General features: G+C 39.9%; 1 protein-coding gene across 1 annotated transcript; it reads right to left on the bottom strand.

The window, feature by feature from the left end:
- LGALS8 (galectin 8) lies at positions 1–18,940 on the bottom strand (the record flags this gene model as incomplete). The annotated part of the gene is made up of 10 exons (XM_084253568.1): positions 1–150; positions 3,087–3,252; positions 4,220–4,308; positions 4,814–4,936; positions 5,527–5,553; positions 6,237–6,293; positions 6,893–7,012; positions 8,487–8,697; positions 9,847–9,935; positions 18,896–18,940. 10 exons carry the CDS (start codon positions 18,938–18,940, stop codon positions 1–3), a joined length of 1,077 nt encoding a protein of 358 aa, XP_084109694.1.
- Between the last annotated feature and the right edge of the window lie 622 nt (positions 18,941–19,562).

Here is a 19,562-nt window from a genome sequence, read left to right as displayed (position 1 = left end):
CTACCAGCTCCTTACTTCCAGTAAGTGGATATCGCCATTGATTTCCAGCGTGTCAATATCGCTGAGTTCTTTAAATCTGTGTTTGTACTCCAGGCTGTGTACACCATTTATTGCAACCTTGAATTCTCTAACATCACAATAAATTATCATCTGGAAGGCAAGGAAACATATCATTAGTGGTTCCCACTGATTTAGCAATTTTTGCTTTTTGCACACTAACAGTGTCAAAAAGTAACAACCATTTGGTTTGCTTTATACCTAGCGAAGGTCTTTGAGCCTGTTGCTGCGAACTTCCCTTCTGTATCATATAAGATCCTAATCGAACTAAAGTATCAGGTAGTGGCACTTTCTGCCTTGTCCCACTCAGGGACTCGGAACCCCACACATCCCTGGGGCTTGGCTGGCCTGCATTCCCTCAGCACAGTCCCTCTTCTGCATTCCTGACTGTTGCTTCTGGGGAAGCAAAGAGTTGCCCTTCCTCGCCCATGTTTGGGAACCCAAATCAAGGAGGAAAACTGCTGAATCATGGCTGCCATTCCTGGAGACATATGCCAGACTGTGGCAATTATATGTGTGTGTAGTACGGAGAAACCAAACAAAGGGTCAGACAGAGCAAACTAAGAGCTAACCCTAGGAAGCTCGCTGCAGAACTGCGGCTTCCAGGAGGGGAGGATAAAGGGTGAGAGGCAATGAGGAGGGAGCGGAATGGACTATGGTGGCAGACCCCGGTGTCTTGGTGCTGGTGTAGTGTGGTAACGACACCTGAGGGGATAGATCCTATACTTCTAAAATACAAACAATATGTAAACCAATGTTACCACAATAAAAAAAAAAAATGGTCAGTATTCTTTGAATCTATGGTGTAATTTAAATTAACATTCTGGTAGATTTCTGTTCAGTCATCACTGATGTTGCCCTTCACAGTTGTCTTTGCCTAAAACTCAAACGATAGAAAACAAAAGAAACCACTGCCCCTAAGTCACCTTCACAACATCCTCAGCCTTTGAATACCATAGTCCCAATGCCAGTCTCAAGATTCTACCATTTGCTTTAAATCCACGCTGAACAAGGCAGTTCAGTGAACCTCAATTCATCAAGAATTGAGAGCAGCAGCACAGCCTTGCTGCCAACCTGGCTCCACCCCCAGAGGCCAGAATGAGGCACAACATCTGAGTCTGCAAAGAAGCAAACTGAATCTTTACTCTTCTGACAGGAATAGTGGAAATGGCTACTAGGAGAAATTCAATGGATAAAAGAGCTGTTGATAAGATGTGAAGATTCTAGGGCCACGCAGAACTGGAAAAAATATTCATAAACTGGGATTATATGCCTACAAGGATGGTGAAATTCCAGTTTCAAGCAGGGTGGAGGGGACCTGTGGTAATGTACATTTAACAAAATCTCAAAACAGTCTGATGCTCAGAAGGGAAAACAAGTTAGCATTAGGTAGATGCAGTGAAAAGTAAATTAATTACTAATCAGAACAACTCCGGCGCCAACACACCACAAACAAAGGAAAAGACACAGGACACTGACAGGCAGACACACTATTGCACAACTAAATGAGAGAAGAAAAGTACATAATGGGCAAGACCCCCCAGTCAGAAGAAAACATGTAACAACAAAATCCCTCAGAAACATCTGATATTATTTAACAGCTGGTAAGAACATGATTTTGATTAAAAAAAGCCTCAGATGAATTTACAGAATTGAAAGATATTTTTTAAAGACTAAATAGATCTAATAAATTTGAAACAACAAGGGATAGAAAATGTTTAAAATCAAATAAATGACATAATGGAAAGATGGCATAATCTCAGCGTGTATTAAAAAGGCTGGAACCTGAGACAACAAAAAATCAACTCAGAAATTGAAAATCCAACAAGCATAATTCCTGGTCCTGAAGTATAAAATTAACAAATGATGATTTAAAAGAAGTTGTACTTTTTATTTTAATATAAACAATTTCAAACTTGGGAGCCAGACAGGTCAAAAAACCAGTCACTGATTTCCTGTCACCAACCACAAGAATCAACTTCCTTCAGCAGTGTTCAACTCTCTCCCCGTCCACTGAACCCCAAAGCGCCTTCAAAACCTGACAGCTGACCAAACCCTAATGCTGCCCTTTCTACCTCCAGTAATTAGTTCAAATCATCCTCAAAGTCTGGACAATTCAACTTTACCTTCAACCTCCTGCATCCCTTCATAATTCCAACCAATATCCACAACTTCCAGGGAACTTTCTATAATTAGCTCACATGTCTTTTAGTCCACAAACCGGGGCACTGCATTAGGCTGGGATGAATAAATACTGACGTCAACTCACCATTTTCTACTCAGCCTTGACATTCATGCTTTTAGCAACTAGTTTTGATGAATCCTTAGGAACTCAGATGGGCCAATGCATGTGACAGCATGTATTGCAGAAGCATGCCCTAAGTCAGCATGACATGAGCAACCACGTGTGGCAATAGTCACTTAAGCTGGTGAGTGAACTTGCCAACCCTCCAACATCACATGTCAAGGAGACTATTCTCTCTTCAGCATCCCAAAAACATTTTGGAAATGTTCTGTTACAATATTCACACCCTTAGGGACTCAGGACTACATGCTTTCCAGTTCCAATGATCTAAACATATCTTTCCTTTAATAGATAACACAAGACCAGCTCCTTGGAAGAAAGGACTGCGCCTAAAGCTGTGTATTACTGAGAAGGGAGACGGGATTGTTTAGGCAGCTGGATGGTTCTTATGTTCTCATGTTCACTTAGTATTAAACATGTTACTCCAATCCTGAGACAAGGTTCCTGTTAAAATGCTTATAGCCAATGTACAGCTACACAGCAATTTTCAATATGACAGCAAATAATTCCAAAAATGTGGAACTAATTCCAGTTCAAACAATTCCAACAAATAAGGTGGTACTCTACTGGCTTTGCCATTTATACTGAGTGGCTTTATAAAAGGGCACTCGGAATACAATCACTAGGTAAATCAAAGATCCCATACTTCTGCAGGACTTATTTGAATGCACCCTGCTGGCAGGATTCTTTTTCTTACCCCAGTTTTCAAAAAATATAATCTTACCTCAAAGTACATCCCAGGACTAAATGGGAAACAGGTAATATTTTTCTCTTCTTCTCCCCAGGACTCCTGAAGAAAAGAGTTTCTTACAAATGCTTTACTATTCAGGCGTGGGTTCAAGTGGAGAGCAATATCCTTTGATTTTCCTGATACTAGATCAACATTAAAACTTTCGAGAGAAAAAAAAAAACACATTAACCACAAAGAAGAGAGTTGTGCTGTTTCTGCAGAATTAAGCTCTGATTATAATTACACAAAACATATGCATGGACAGAGGAAGGCTGGTGAAGGTGAAATTTAAATTCTGAGTTAGCATTCCTGTGATATGTTATTTACAATATAAAAAATGTTAAAATCAATACTGAGATAATAGATCTGGTTGGGAAGAAACTGAAGGGTTAGAACAAAGAAACCAAATAATTACTTCCAGCTGCAGAAGTGTGGGATCCTTGCAAGTAGCTGTTCTCTTGTAATATTTACACGTGTCCTTTTATTTTGAAAGTGTACTGCTATCTGGGAAACAGTTCTAATTTCAAGCTTTTAGAAGTCTAAACATCTCTGGAGGTTTTTAAAGTAGAACTTTTATGAGGCACATGACAAGAGGAGTTCTAACAAAAGTTACCTGATCTTGGCCTTCCTGGAGTTCTACAAAGCAAGAACCAGCCTTGACAAATGCCACCCTCTTGTCTTTTTTTTAAAAAAAAGATATATTTATTTATGCATACAAGAACTGGGATACAGGCCAGAGGTGCAGGAGGTGAGAAGAGTCACCAGAGACAGTGTGGGGAGTGGAACAGGCAGATCTACTGAAATACACTGCTGAGGGGAGCAGTGGGTGCGACTGGAGAGGTCTGCTGCACCTTTGGGTCACCTACCTGGCCAGGGATCAAACTGGTGCTACAATAGTTGCAGATTGCTTCATAGTGCTGACACTTAACCCCGTGCACCACCAGGGAGGCCCGCCACCCTCTTGTCTAGCTACAAAAAGTCTAGATCAGCAGTGCAATTTCCTCTTGCATTCATATTCTCACTTTCCCAATGGGGGGTATGGCACTAGCGCTAGTTAGAGTTTATAAGACTATTATAGGGTGTAAAGCAATAAAGACATATTATTACTGGAACTTAGTGACACTGACCCTTTTGCATTTGTATTCACTTCTCCTTTAATGACAACAGTTCGTCCAGGGCCCATTGAGGTGTTCAACCTTGCAGCAAATGGCAGGGTCTGAAAAGAAACCATAGTCAGCACCAAGAAATCTGCAGAAAGGGATCTTATGGAAAAAACTGTCCAAAGACACTGGGGATTATTGAAAGGTCACAACCCTGTAAACCCTATGAAGGCACAGACTAAATATGCCTTGGTCCCAGACAGGTCCCCAGAGTCAACACTCCGGCTCACAGCACACGATGAGTACATTTCAGTCAATTAAATGAATGGACATGGAATGGGAACTGATGGCCTTTGTATGAGTGACACTCACTAAGAAAGTCACCTATGCCTGGGGCATAAAGCTGTGCTCTGCCTGAAGGGATGCAGTCAAGATGGGAGGAGTTAAAGAAATACTAATAGCTCAGAGACTTTATGCCTGGGTGACAGATATCTGTGCAGGGACAGCTGACAAATGCAGAGTGGCACCTTTAGGTTTCTAGTGAGGACAGAGGTTACACATACCAGTTAATTAAAACTTCATTTGTTATACAGGATTAAGAAAATTTGGGGTTCTTCAAACCTTTGGCAAACAGTTGATAGGTAGTATTTTGGCGCAAGTCAAAGTATGATTGGCAGTCGAACCTTTGCTCTTGGTGTAGACAGTTCTGGGTACGATTTTAGAAATATCTCCTCTATTACTAGGCTGTAGGGAAACAGTTCTACAATAAGGTATGGAATGAATGAAGCTGTCTTCCAAGGTTTAAACTACTCATTTCCTGGGCAATTTTATAAAAGGTTCCACATGTTATAATCCAGGCAAAAATACTTACTGAATTTTATTAAATTTATTAATTTATTAATTTTATTAATAATACTGAATATTATTCAGCAATCAAAAAAGATAAACTTATGCCATTCGCAGCAACATGGATGGAGCTAGAAAAAATTATGCTCAGTGAAATAAGCAAGAAGGAAAAAGAAAAATATCGGATGGTTGCACTTATAGCAGGAATATAGGGGAACCAAATAAGACATCAGTGTAAAAAAACAGTAACAATACAAACACAAAAAAACAATAACAGACAATTATAAATCAGAGACCAGAGACATCCTGCAGGGGAGGAGGAGGGAAAGGGATGAGAGGGAGGGAGGGAGGAGCACAGGGGACTGAGGTGATAGTGCACGGGTGCACTGATGAAGGAAATTCTATGGGGACACACCTGAGGTGGAGGGGAAGCAAATATTGTTTAAAAATGAACAATAATGTAAAAAATAAAACAAAAAGATACTTACAAGCTGTGACATGCCAGCATTTTGTACCTATTGGGAAAAGAAAGACAAAATGAGGACATCTGAAAGGGAAGAATTATTTTTATAGTAAGAGCAGTTCCCTTGGTGCTACGTGACAACTGGTGTGGAGCTGTAAAGGGGACTCCAGCTATGAGCAGGCTGCTGGGAGTGTTCACCTGAATGCTAGTTAACATGGTTTCACAGGACCACATTTGAGCTTCAAATGCATTTTAGTTGTTCCTCCAAGGTCCTCCCAATCTGCTGAGATTATATTCTATCTCTGAGGTAACAGGTCCAGTAAGATTTCATTTTATCCACTAACAGCAAATTTAAATGTCATTTGTTTAAAATCCATGTGGTAGTTCATTTGCCAATGTACTGATTGTGTTTAATATTTATCGTGTTCAATATTTATAAATACCTCACGACAGTACTATTCAACAGTTGAGAGTTCTTTTACAAAAGAAGAGTGGCAGGTGGTGGGCAGATACACTGGTAGTTTGAGCACAGCAAACCTCACAGTACTGGCACCACAGAAATTTACACTTCTTGTATAATTTTCAAATGATTACTCCCAGCTTATTAATATTAAAAATACAATTTCTCATATTAAAAATATAATTTAAAAAAGCTCAACCACCTGCCACCTAATCTACACTGCATCTAAAAGAGTATTTTTAAATTAGTGGTTTATTAAAAGATTTAATATTTACATTTTCTCTATTAATGTTCTTCAGTTCCAGATTACATGCTTGGCCACTTCTTAACTCCTGAAGAAAAGATAAGATTAATTTTAACACCCATCAGAATTCTAAATACAATCTACTTAACATAACAAAAAGAATTACAATGGTGCTAACCATGAAATATGCTTGAAAATTATGGTTCAAATACATATAAATAAAGGTCCTTCCCCTCCTCTCCCAAAGCAAATTGGCAAACATTAAAGAACTTAAGAATGTGACAAGTGGGCACTGATGCTGAGAGTGCAATTTCTCATCTTTTTGTGGGGCAGATTAATATTACCAAGCCTAACTTAAAATGCAAAAATACCTTTTGACTCACACATTCTACTTCTAGGAAACGAAATATTCCATTGTACTCCTATGCAACTATCCCTTATCTAGCCAAAAGGCTTTTTTGTTTTATTGTTACTGTTTGGGGCTTTCTGGTTAGAAACATAATAGATTTGAGATCCCTTAGTCGATAAGTAGCATCCTGCTAGTCTGGAAGATTTACTTCAAAAAATTAATATGCTAATGAGGGAGGCATTTATGTTTTTATCATCTTAGAAGATGCTTAAGCTGTTTCCTACTATTTCATCAGAAAACATCATCAAGAAGATCCCAAGCTACGGCAGGGCACTCACCGAGCTGAAGCGAAAGCCAACTGAATGAATATTCACTTTGCCATAAATGCCCAGAGTATCTATTTTCTCTGGGCTGATCCTATAGGAGTAGAGCAGCATGTGTCTTCCATTTACAGCCACCTAGACAGACACAGAAGACAGTCACACTCCCACACACAAAAGAACCATTAATAAATCTATTAATTTATTCATATTGAAATATTTTTTGGGTTTAATTTTGTACCATTTCCCACAGACCTCCACATTACCTATCTGCCCCAACTGAGACTGAAAGCATCCACAACACTAGCAGTGCTTAACTTCTCCTGGTCTGGTTAAATGTCATGTACCCTCTCCTCCCTGACAAATGAATGACACATTCAGAATCTATGTCTATATGCACATGTATACCAATTCATATACCAAAGAAAACCTGGGATTCAAAGATTCCCCAAAGTGCTCTAGAGGCCTCTGGACTCAGATTAGAGATCTGCCCTGCGCGCTTGCCACCCCACTGTCCTTGAGGATCCCAGTCTAGGAGAGGCCACCGTGAATGTGGCAGGCACTCAGTAAGTATTTGTTGACTTTGCTGAATGAATGAACATGGGCAGTTACCCAACTTAGTCTGAGATTTCTATTTGTAAGGACAAGTTCCCCCTGAAAGGGCTCCGATTATGAGGAAATAAGATCACCTCTGAGTCTCAGCACAGTGCCTGATGCAGAGCAGTGTCCAGCGCACACAGTCCCCTCCCTCCCCAATGTCAGATATTGTGTTAGGGAATGTCACGAAAATACAAGCAATGTACCCTGTGATCTCTGACCTCAAGGAGTTTAAAATTTCACGGGTGGCAATATGAGATAGGAAAACACCGAAGCACAATAGTGCAGTGTTCAAAAGCATGACACAGACACAAGCACTCAGAAGGTGTGGGAAGGGAGTGATGAATGGGTTTCAGATTTTGGGGCAATGTCTGGTAGCAGTTGAAGGACAGGAAAGAGCTGCACCAGAGGTGGGAAAGTCTTCACTCTAAGCAGTACAAAGATCTAGTTTAGGAGGCTGAACCTCTACAGTGGCAGAGCCTCTGGGACCATATTCTACCTTACATACCCACACCAGGTATAAAATGCTCCATGAAGCCTGTGACAGCATTCACTACACACAGGATTTCTAGAAATCTCCTGTGGGTCTAAAATCTCATGATCCTAAAGAACTATCTTGTGTCAGGACTTAACTTTAAAAAACCCTTGACTTCTATGCTAGGAGTCCCTGTCTGTCTATATTAGTTTTAGACTTTACTGTACTTTGGTCATGGTGGTTATAATTTAGTATTTCGTGATTAATATAATGCTGGGCCAATTCAGAAGTAAGCTCAGCCCAGCTTGAAGTATGTTAGAATAAAAAGATCTGGCAGCACTGAACCGACTGTATATTCCACGTGGCAACATTGACAAGCGATAGTGCCCCATCTCGAATTTAGGTACCTGCCTGACTTTGAGAAAAATTACAGTCAACCTCTTTCTCTGGATTTAAGAAAGGTAAGGGTGAGTTCACTAGTATGAAAGCTGCCCTGTAAGCCTATGATCATCCATGGTATTTTCATTCTTCAAAACCTACCTGGAATTTGTCTTTCAGTACCATAATTACGATTTCAAAAGATTTTTCTTTCGTGAAAGGCATGTCATAAGTGATCTCTTCCCATCCCCATTTTTCATTTTTCAGAGTATTGCAAACAATGCAGTTGGCCCTTTTGAAGCGCGGATTGAAATGAAAGGCCACGTCAGCTCGGGGCTTCACACTGCTGCCATACTGTAAGTCCACCTGGAATCTACAAAGGAAAGAGACACAGACCACTTGAGTCCTCAGCAAGCAGAACAATGCGGGCCAAGTGACCTATGACTGAGCCACTCTTCATATTCACACACAGCCTAAACACCTAGAGGCCTAATCTTCCTCTCCTCCTTCCTCAGTAAAAGATCTCTGAGCTGTAGCTGGGGTCCTATCTCTCCAGGATAAAAGTCTGTATTTTCTCACTTCCCTTAGTGGCAGGCACATTCACATGCTTAAAGCTCTGTCACAAGGTGGAAGTGTTCAAGGAAAACTAGTGCCACCTGCCTTAAAAGTTAGTTAGCATCTGCCTTTTGCCCCACCACCCCCTCCAATGCCCCATAAGCCATCCAGTCACCCACGACATGAGGTGAGTGCCAGAGTTCTGGCTTTTAAGTCTCATGAGAAAGAGACCTCACCCTAGGGGTAACAGAGGTGAGCCAAAAGAGGCCTACTTTTCTAACAACTTTGTCTCCTTTGGACTTATCTTTCACATATTATTGACAACACTGTTATTCAGGCACCAGTCACAAAGAGCTAAGCCCAACTCTGATACAGTTTGTATATCAGCCCTCTTTATCCATGAATATACAGTCCAAGAACCCAGTGGATGCCTAAAACGGTGGCAAACCTGCTACCAAAACCTACATGCACACACACCAGTGATTAAGTTTACTTTATAATTGAGGCATAGCAAAGATTAACAATAAATAATACTAAAATAGAACACTCATTACATACTATAATAGGTGTGTGAATGTGTGTGTGTGTCTCAAAATATTTTATTGTGTGTATTATTTTCCAACCTTGGTTGACTATAGGTAACTGAAACCGTGGATAAGGAGTTACTGTACTCATACTTAAAACTACAAGAAACAGCTTTTCAAAGGTGTAACTGTACTCTTTTTGTCCTCTGACCACAATTCCTTTCATTAACCATGTATCTAATTTTTTATATTGAAATCAGTCTTAACAGTAACAAAATAAAAAATTTAATCTTTCTTACAATCTCCTCAGCTGCTAACAAAAGCCAAATCAGGCCTCAAAATAGCAAAATGATCTCTTCCACATTATTTTTTGTTGTTGTTGTTTCACAATCAAAAAGAGACGTTCATTTATGTTCTTTCTTTCCTCTAACACATGATTTTACCTGTCCGAATCACTAGGAACATGTCCACGTATGACAATCAAACTTCCAGGCTCCAGTTGCTCAGAAATGGTCCCAACATAAGGAATTGTCTAGGGAAAAAATTTTTTACAAATGTATGTTTATATAAACAAAATTAAAAAACTACTTTTTTTTTGGTGCTGAAACCCAGGAACAAGAAAAACTTCATTTATATTTATTTATAATTTTTTTTTAATTTATGTCTTCTACATCGTTGTGTATTCCCCATAAAATTCTCACCACCAGTTCACCCATGAACCATAACCAGAATCCCTTGTGCTCGTATATCCCCTGTTTTGATCCCTTTTCCTGCCCCTCCCTTTCATCATGTCTCTTATTTAGGGGGCCTGCTAGTTTTGTTGTTTATTATTATTGGATTTTTTTTTTCTGAATATAGGTTCCCCTATATTCCTCCTATAAATGCAACCATCCGATATTTTGTTTTCCTTCTAACTTATTTCACTGAGCATGATCCCTTCTACCTCCGTCCATATTGCTGTGAATGGCATGAGTTTCTCTTTTTTGATTGCTGAGTAGTATTCCACTGTGTATATATACTACACCTTCTTGATCCAGTCATCTGTTTCTGGACATTTGGGTGGAGAACTTCATTTTTAAAGGCTTTGTATTAATCCACTCAGAATCTAGCATTTTCCATGTTGCCCGCACTATTCAAACAGTTACAATGGAACAACATAGCTAGGATGTTCCCAATACCTGCAAAGTCCTCTGAGTTTTTTGGGAATAGACACAAGATAAATAATAATAACAGAAATTTCTATTTGGCTAAGGGGTTTTGTGAAATAAAACTTCTACATAATAGGATAATTCTGATAGTAGAAAATTCTTGTCACAATGTCACCCCCCTTTTTTCCTTCTAACATTCCGTTGATGATCCCAACAACAGGATCAAGATCACGCCGGGCCTTACACTAATGTTGATGGAGGTACTGTCCATGGAGGGGCTCCAAAGTTAGCCACTCCTCCACACCTGGGATTTGTCAACCAACCTCTTTGCTGGGTTTCCAGACTGCAACTCACACAGGACTGCTAGAAATCAGAGAACTGCAAGATCTTAAGGATAAGTTCCAGGGGTGGTGAATCTCTCAGGACATGGCATTTACCTACCCTGGCCTGTCCAGTCTGCAGGCATGGGCTCCAGTAGGTGGTCCCACATAGTATTAAGGTCTCAACCTGACCCATCATTCCCTGGGACACAGCCCATTGTGCTGGGTCCTGACACTCTATCAGATCTTGTCAATCCCCTTCCCCAAAGGCAACTACCTCCTCCCTGTCCACTGGCTAGAAACCTGTGCTATGTGGCTGCAATTCCTATATCACAACCATCTTCTTCCACTTGGGAGCATCTGATGAGGCCAGCAGGCCAGATATCATAACGCCTTATATCAAGCTCACCCAAATTATGACATATCTGCTAAAATCCTTCCAAGGTAGATCTGATAATGAAGAAATAAGAAAGTGAGACAGGCCATAAAAAATGAGTTGTAAGCTAGTGGCTCATAAAGCTGCAAATCTGTTAAAATTGTCAATCTCTTCCATTGAGGGTTTTTCAGACTCCCCCTCTGTGGGTCCATGATACAACTTTATACTCTGTTGGCACACATCTCTAGATTGTCTAGATTATGAGTTGCATGGGACAAGACTGGATCATCACTTTCCACAACCTTTGAACAGTGGTCAAGAGATGATCGATACTACATGGTGAATGAATGGGCTCCCATGTGCCCGGAATCTGGGCCCTAGCAGGCCTCACATATGCAGAGAAGCAGCAACTCTGCAACTGCTGAAAAAACAATGTTGTTACCTTAAGCAACAACACAAGAAACTGCAGAAGCCAGTTTTCATCTGGTGTCCTGGTGACTGCTTGAAGGCAGAGTAGGTGGGATGAACAGAGCCCATTAGGTCAGAAAATGAAAATCACACAAATGGACAGACTGGTTACAGCTGCATATCTGAGTGGTTGGTTTTTGTGTGCAGATAAAGTAGAAGGAATTACACTGCTGCAATGATCTTTTAGGTACAGTGGATTCCACAAATAAGATAGCATTTTCCATAATGCAAATCTCTTCATAAAATGAGAACAGTTTTTTTTTTTTAATTTTTAATTTTTTAAAGGTTTACTTATGCATACAAGAACTGGGGAACAGACCAGAGGTGTGGCAGTGAGAGGATTCACCAGAGACAAAGTGGGGAACAGAACAGGCAGACCAACCAAAACACACTGCTGAGGGGAGCAGCGGATGAGCCAAGAGAGGTCTGCTGTGCCATGTGGGCAGCTCCCTGGCTGGGGATCGAACTCGTGCTGCAGTGGCTGCGGACAGCCCCACAGGTTGTGTCTCAACCTCTTGTGCCACCAGGGAGGCCTGAGAACAGTTTTTGTAATTTCAAACTTTATATATGTTCAAATTATATTTATGAAAAATTTTAATAATAAAATTAGTGATGTAAATATCCATGAAAAAGCCTACAAAACTTTATATGTTTTTGTATATAGTTAATAATAAATATAAAAAGAAAACACTAATGAAGTAAGCCAAGAATGTTACAATGGTTTTCTCAAAGGGTGGGATTTTAATGTTCTTCTTCGTATACTTTCTAGGCAACCCCAAGCTTTGCAGTTCTGATATTACAAAAATACTTTATGTAAAAAATTACAATACAGGGCCTCCCCTGGTGGCGCAGGCAGTTGAGCGCAGCGCTATGAAGCTGTCCGCAGCCTCTGCAGCGCCAGTTGGATCCCAGCCGGCCGGTGAGGGCCCCACATGGTGCAGCAGACCTCCCCTGTCTCACCTGCTGCTCCCCTCAGCAATGTATTTCGTCAGTCTGCCTGTTCTGTTCCCCACTTTGTCTCTGGTGAATCCTCTCACCCTCCCGTGCATCTGGCCCGTACCCTGGTTCTTGTATAAATAAATAAATAAATCTTAAAAAAAAATAAATAAAAATTGCAATACAGATCTCATATGATCTCATTGAAGACAAAACCGTAAGACTAAGCCCCAGTTAGGTTTGGTACTATTTGCCAAAACATCCTGATTGATATTTCTGACTTTTTCTATGCTGACTTACTAAATGTGTGCTCTAAGCAAGGATCTCTATTAGGTAGACTGCAGCTAGAAAGAGGTATGAGAGGCCTGTCTGTGAGGAACTTAGAGTATGTACAGTTGGGAAGAAGTCAGATGCTATGGAAAGATAATCAGAGCAGAAACATGATACTCTGTTCCAAAGCAGACTCTCTTTCCCATTTCTGGAAAATTCTCTACTTTAAGAACATTAGGCCTCTGCTATACTGGCAAGGGCATAAATTGACAGATAAAACTCTATCAATCAGTACCGCCAGTTCAGACTTTAAGTTAGAATGAGTGATAAGAAGGCTGGAAAGAGAGGAGCAGCTACATCCAGGGACAGAGGCAGCAATGGCATTGCTGGTGCTGCCAGTACAAAAACACGTAAGTTCATCTGTTCCCAGTGTTGGTGATAGATGTCTCTTCATGGGAATAATTCTGCAGCATGATTCTGGGTGCCATCTATGACTTGTAGTTGCCAAGCCTGGCTCTTTGGTCCTCCCTCAGTCCTACTGGAAGTTCTAAAGCTTTCCAATATCATTTAATTAATTCCTTTTCTGCTAGAGATTAGCTCCTGTACTTGTAACTATAAACCTTGACCAATATAAAATCTAGAAGAATGGGTCAGAGAAATGTTTCAAAAAAATGTATAAAGAATTCTAACTAAGGTAGACAGAGTTGATGAAGGAAGTGTGATTTGATCCATAAAGGCGTTTCGAACTGCTCTGTTTCTGACCTTGCCTGATTCACCCATATTTAGGCAACCCAGTGGTCCCGCTCCCAAGAAGTCACCCTAGTAACCAGAACACAGAATTCCTGGGCTGGAGCAATCCTCCTGCCTCATTCTCCCAAGGAGCTGGAGCTGCAGACACACACCACCAGCAGGAAATGTGATTTGAGCTGGGAAGTATATAGCTGAGTAGAAAGGCGAGGGAAGCCAGTTCAGGTAGAAATATCAGTTGACAAAAGCACAAAGTCAGGAAAAGACAAAAGTAGTGAGGGAGCAGTTAGGATAGGATATAATCACAGTCAGATTTTAGACTAACATAGGAAAGTGAGGCTTGAGAACAACAGTTGCGGGGGAGGGTAAAATATACTGGAAGGCAGGGAATATCTGGGAGACGGACATAAGTAATCTTGGCATAAGGAGATAAGGGTATAATCCCAGGCAGATGGCAGTAGGCACTAGGGAGTGAGGGCTGGCAGAGAAGAGAGATCGGAGAGATATTTCAAATGAAAATGTCTATATAGGGCGACCATCTGAAGTGGTGAAATTTAAAGGAAATAGACTAGAGAAGGAAGATGATGTGTTTAATTTTGAACACTTTTAGTGTGAAGGTTTGGTAGGATATCTAAGAGCCAATATACTAAAAGATTCAGAACCACACACTAAGAGAATGGCCAGAACTCATATTAAAAGTCATAGTAGAAATGATTATGAAAGACATCAAGGTACATAAATTGGGAGATAGCAAGATTTGGGGAAAACATCACTGGTTTGTAAAACTAGGGAATATGAAGAAAGAGTTAACAAAGCACTAACTGATAGGGTGGGCTTACTGTACCTAAACTTTGTAAACAGTATGATTTATGCTAAGTATCTGCTTTCTGTTTGGTAGTCTGGAATTTTGGTACATGTTAAGCAGAAGCTATCTTCAACAACCAATCCCCAAGACAAACCCTGGGCAATGAATCTCTAGAGAGCGCCCCTAGTAGACAATATTTCATGAGTGTCGTCACACATCCTGTGTGACTCTGCTGAGAGAATACCTTTCTAAAGGTATTCTCAGATAGTCTACCTTTTTTTTAAAGATTTATTTATTTATTTATACAAGCACTGGGTACAGTCAGAAGCGCGGGAAGGTAAGAGAATTCCCCAGAGCCAGAGGGGAGAACAGAGCAGGCAGACTGATGAAGTACACTGCTGAGGGGAGCAGCGGGCAGCAGGAGAGGTCTGCACGCCATGTGGGACCCTTGCCCGGTGGCCAGGGATCGAACTGGCCCTGCAGAGGCTGCGGGCAGCTTCGCAGCCCAGCGCTCAACTGCTGCGCAACCAGGGGAGGCCCTCTAAAGGTACCTTTAGAAAGGTATTCTCCCTTGCGCCACCAGGGAGACTCTTGTGCCAGTATTTTATAAGATGAATCTGTAAAAGTGAAATCACTGGGGCCTCCTGGGTGGTGCAAGGGGTTAAGATGCAACCTATGAAGCTAACCACAGCCACTGCAGCACGAGTTCAATCCCCAGCCAGAGAGCAACCCACATGGCACAGCAGACCTCTCCTAACTTGCCTGCTGCTCCCCTCAGCAGTGTATTTCAGTCAGTCTACCTGTTCTGTTCCCCACTCTATCTCTGGTGAATCCTCTCACACACACCCCCATCACCCCCAACCCCGCACCTCTGGCCTGTACCCCAGCTCTTGTATGCATAAAAATAAAAATAAAATAAAATACTGGCACATGTGCAAAAAGATGCATACAATATGATGTATACCACAGAGCTAGATACAACCGAAAAAGGAAAACAGTTCTTTAATAGGGGACAGTACATCCATATAGTGGACTTATGATGTTATCATTAAAATAAATGAAGAAGTTCTAAACATGCTGATGTGTTAAATGGGAAAATGCAGTGGGTAGAACAATTTGTAGAGTATGACATAAGCATGTAAAGTAACAAGATACGTAAAAAGTGATCCACAGGATCCACATTCTTGGAAATTCAGATATTCCCAAGAAGGACACATAAAAAAATGACAGAAAAATGATTAGCTTTAGGGCAGGGAATTAAGCACTAGGAAGAAGAAAAATTTATGTTTTAATGAAACCCTTATGTTTCATGTAAACTTTTAAAAATAATTTACATAAATTACTTTTGTATTTTCAAAATAATAATAATAAAGAAAAAGTTACTTGGCTTGACATAAATGATTTTTAAATTTTGAAAAGATTATCGTCAAATATCAGGGGCTTGTCAGCAAGTCAGGAAGCAAAAGTTAAAGAGCAGAAGGATACTGGCAGAAAATGGAAAACCACAGAAGGAAAATTGGTTTGGGAAGGTTAGTTTTGAGTTTAGAGTCTGGCATAACATTAAGAAAGCTGTAGATTCACATTAGGTGAAAAGCCAAAATTGTATATACACTGTAGATATATTCAAGAGGCTTAAAGGTGATCAGTAAAGATTTGAAATAAATAGAGGTTAAAGACAAGATTGGTAGACAAGAAATTAAGAGTGAAAAAAATCAGAGAGCAGAGCCAAGGGTAGGACTGATGTCAGAGCAGAGGGAAAAATCGACTCTTGCGAAGGTAGTCAGTAAGCGAAAAACCAAGGGACAAAAGCTAGAAGAGAACTCTCAGAGGTTAAAAGATTTTACTGTTTTGTGTTTTAATATTGAATCATAAGGTAGAAAGGGAAGTGTTTAGATTACTAAACAGAATCTTCGTACTGTGGAAGCAAGGTTCCCAAGGAAATTGGCATGAGAGTCTCAGAACCAGATGGGATTAATGTTAACAAATGGTGTATTAATTTGGAGTAACAACAAATCTGTTTAATTTCTAAATAATTTCTTAACCAGCTAACACTTAATCATATCTTAACTCCATAAACAATAAAATATTTAGGTAGAAACCAAGTTGCCAAACAATAGATTACATTGAGGGCATTTTTGGTGTGCAGTGAAGACAGTCTTCCAAATTATACACTCAGTATGAACAGAAAGAAAAGTGAGTCTGAGTTTTTTCAGTCTTGGAACTCAATCAGTTGAGCAAGCAGAGGAAATATGTTAAATGGAAAGAAGTGCATAGGCCAATTCTACAATTCACTTTATCTTTTCTAAGAAGAATTAACATTGGGCAGAATTTGTCTAACAAGATTATGGATAAAAACTTTAGAAACCTATAAAGAAATAAAAATTAAAAAGTGGCAGAGCTGTGTTTTCATAATGCTTAATAAAGAATATAGTAGAAACTCAATAAACACTACCTGTTGTTTAAACTGATCTCTAACAAAATAACCAATAATGCAAAAAATAAGTTTTTTAAGCTTATACAATAGCCTCATTGATTACCTTAAAATTTATAAATATCTAAGCCATTTTGCAGCCTCTTTTCCCCTCTATCATCTTTTGAAAGGGCAACTAGTTACACATAGGAGAAGAGTTTAAGAGCAACGTGGACACTCAAAGTTATCAATTTTAACAGTAAATGAAATTTATAAACAGATCAACATGTTACTTTTGCCACTGAGTTCAATCTTTCTACCTTTACCCTTTTATGCTTGAGAGAAGTAACTATAAAACAGAAGCAAAGCTAAAGCTATTTGCCAAAAATATTTACTTTGCAAACCAATTATGAACTACTCTTAGAAAGCAAGGAGGCTGTTTTGAAGCCCTGAATGCATTTTACTGCTTTCCAGGAGCACTACTCTCCAGGCTCCTTCATCAGGAATTGAACATCAACTTACTTTTGTTTCAACTCTATAGTTGAAGGTGCTAACCCCAGAAATTACAGAAATCATCAGTATGCTAATATCAAGATACACATTTTAATCTACAGTCATTTTCTAAATAACATTCAAACAAGTCATCTTTGTATGTGAGGGGCAGAACTGAACAGCATAACTTGAACATCCATTCCTCCTCCTGGTTTGATTCAGATTATACTTCAGTCACCCTTGGCAGGCAGCTCCTTTTTTTTTTTTTAAATCCTTGCAGAAAGTCAGAATACAACCTTGAGATGTTTTTAACTCTGAGACACACAAAAAAACATTTTAAATGACTCACTGACTTCAAATTCAGTAAGCTTTCCTTTTTAAATCTACTACTGTTGAAGGATATTTTTTCTAAAACTGAGTTTGCCTGATTTGGGGGTTAACCTCATTCTTACATAGTGACACTAAAATTCAGGGGAAAACAATTATACCAACAAGTACACAACAAAAAAACTGAACTCAGGCCTCCCTGGAGGTGCAAAAGTTTAAGACACAACCTATGAAGCAATCCGGAGCCACTGATGCATGAGTTCAATCCCTAGCCAGGGAGTTACCCACATGGCACAGCAGACATCTCCTAACTCACCCACTGCTCCCCTCAGCAGTGTATTTCATCAGTCTACCTGTTCTGTTACCCGCTCTGTCTCTGGTGAATCAGAAAAGAGAGATCGGAGAGCTATTTCAAAAGAAATATCTCATCCCCTACAGTTCTGGCCTGTCCCCCAGTTCTTGTATGCATAAATAAATAAATCTTTAAAAAAACTGAACTCATATATACTAATAAGACAGGTCTAAGGCCTTACATCCCTACTGCCCAAAGGTCTTCTAGGGTGTTTAGAAAAACAGCAACTCCATCTTAGACCTAAATTCAAGATTCAGCTTCAGACACAAGGAAAGTCTGTTATTTCCTAGATGTACAATAAAATTTCCAGAATTTATAGTCATTCAGGGATTCTTGGACCAGTCTAAGACCCAATAAGACACTTAATTTTCTCATTCTCCATTGTACGATTAGCTTCTGCCATCTTCGCTGCTTAAGTGTCAACCAGTATTTGAAAAGCAGAGGGGAAAGCTAGAAACATTACCTTCTCATGAAAAGGACTAATTAAAAAAGAAAATCAGAAACTGAGTAAGAAATCCAATTTCATTTGAAAATTATGTCTTATGATTATCTGAGCCTCCCCACCAAAAGTTGGCACTTTCTCCACTGTATACATGTTCTTGGTTCATAACACCATTCTCATGCCCTAGTATTGTAACCGTGAACTTACCTTTCACTAGTCTGTACTCTAAGAGACGTATCTATTTTTCAATCACCACTGCAGTCCCTATCACATAGTAGGTGTCTTTCATGTGTACAGAATTTGCCCCCATTCCCTGTCCCAAGTCATGGATAATTACTATCTAATTGGATTTACTCTCAGTGCTGCCACAGTAAGAGTGATTTTATAGAAATGAGTTACCGGGTTGTGGATGACATTCTGCAAATTCTTTAAGGACAACATCATTCTTTTCCACCTTACTGCTGACACAGGTTTCTCTTCTGATGATAAAATATTTTAAGCAAGTTTCATTTAAAGACTTCCCAGATTGAAACTGAAGCTACTTGCCCTGTGAAAAGTCAAAGCAGAAGGAAAGAAAAATAAGCATACATCATCTTTCTTCATATCATAACTATTTTTATTTTTTTATTTTTTAAAATATTTATTTATTTATTTATTCATTCATTCATTCATTCATTCATTCATTCAAGCACTGGGTACAGTCAGAAGCGCGGGAGGGTGAGAGAATTCACCAGAGCCAGAATGGGGAGCAGAGCTGGCAGAAGGACCGAAGTACACTGACAAGGGGAGCAGCGGGCGGCAGGAGAGGTCTGGGCGCCATGCGGGACCCTCCTCCGGTGGCCGGGGAGCAGCTGGGGATTGAACCGGCTCTGCAGAGGCTGCGGGCAGCTTCGCAACCCAGCGTTCAACCGCTGCGCCACTAGGGGAGGCCCATAACTATTTTTAAATTTAAATAATTTTACTGATATTTACCAAATAAAGAGGCTATCACAAAGATCTGACCCAAATTCTTACCTAGTGTGCTTACATATTAAATAACATTGGATTACAAATGCAGGAAATACCG

The sequence above is a fragment of the Talpa europaea genome (assembly GCF_964194135.1).
Source record: "Talpa europaea genome assembly, chromosome: 14".
NCBI lineage: Eukaryota > Metazoa > Chordata > Mammalia > Eulipotyphla > Talpidae > Talpa > Talpa europaea.
This window is presented reverse-complemented; position numbering and strand designations above follow the sequence as displayed.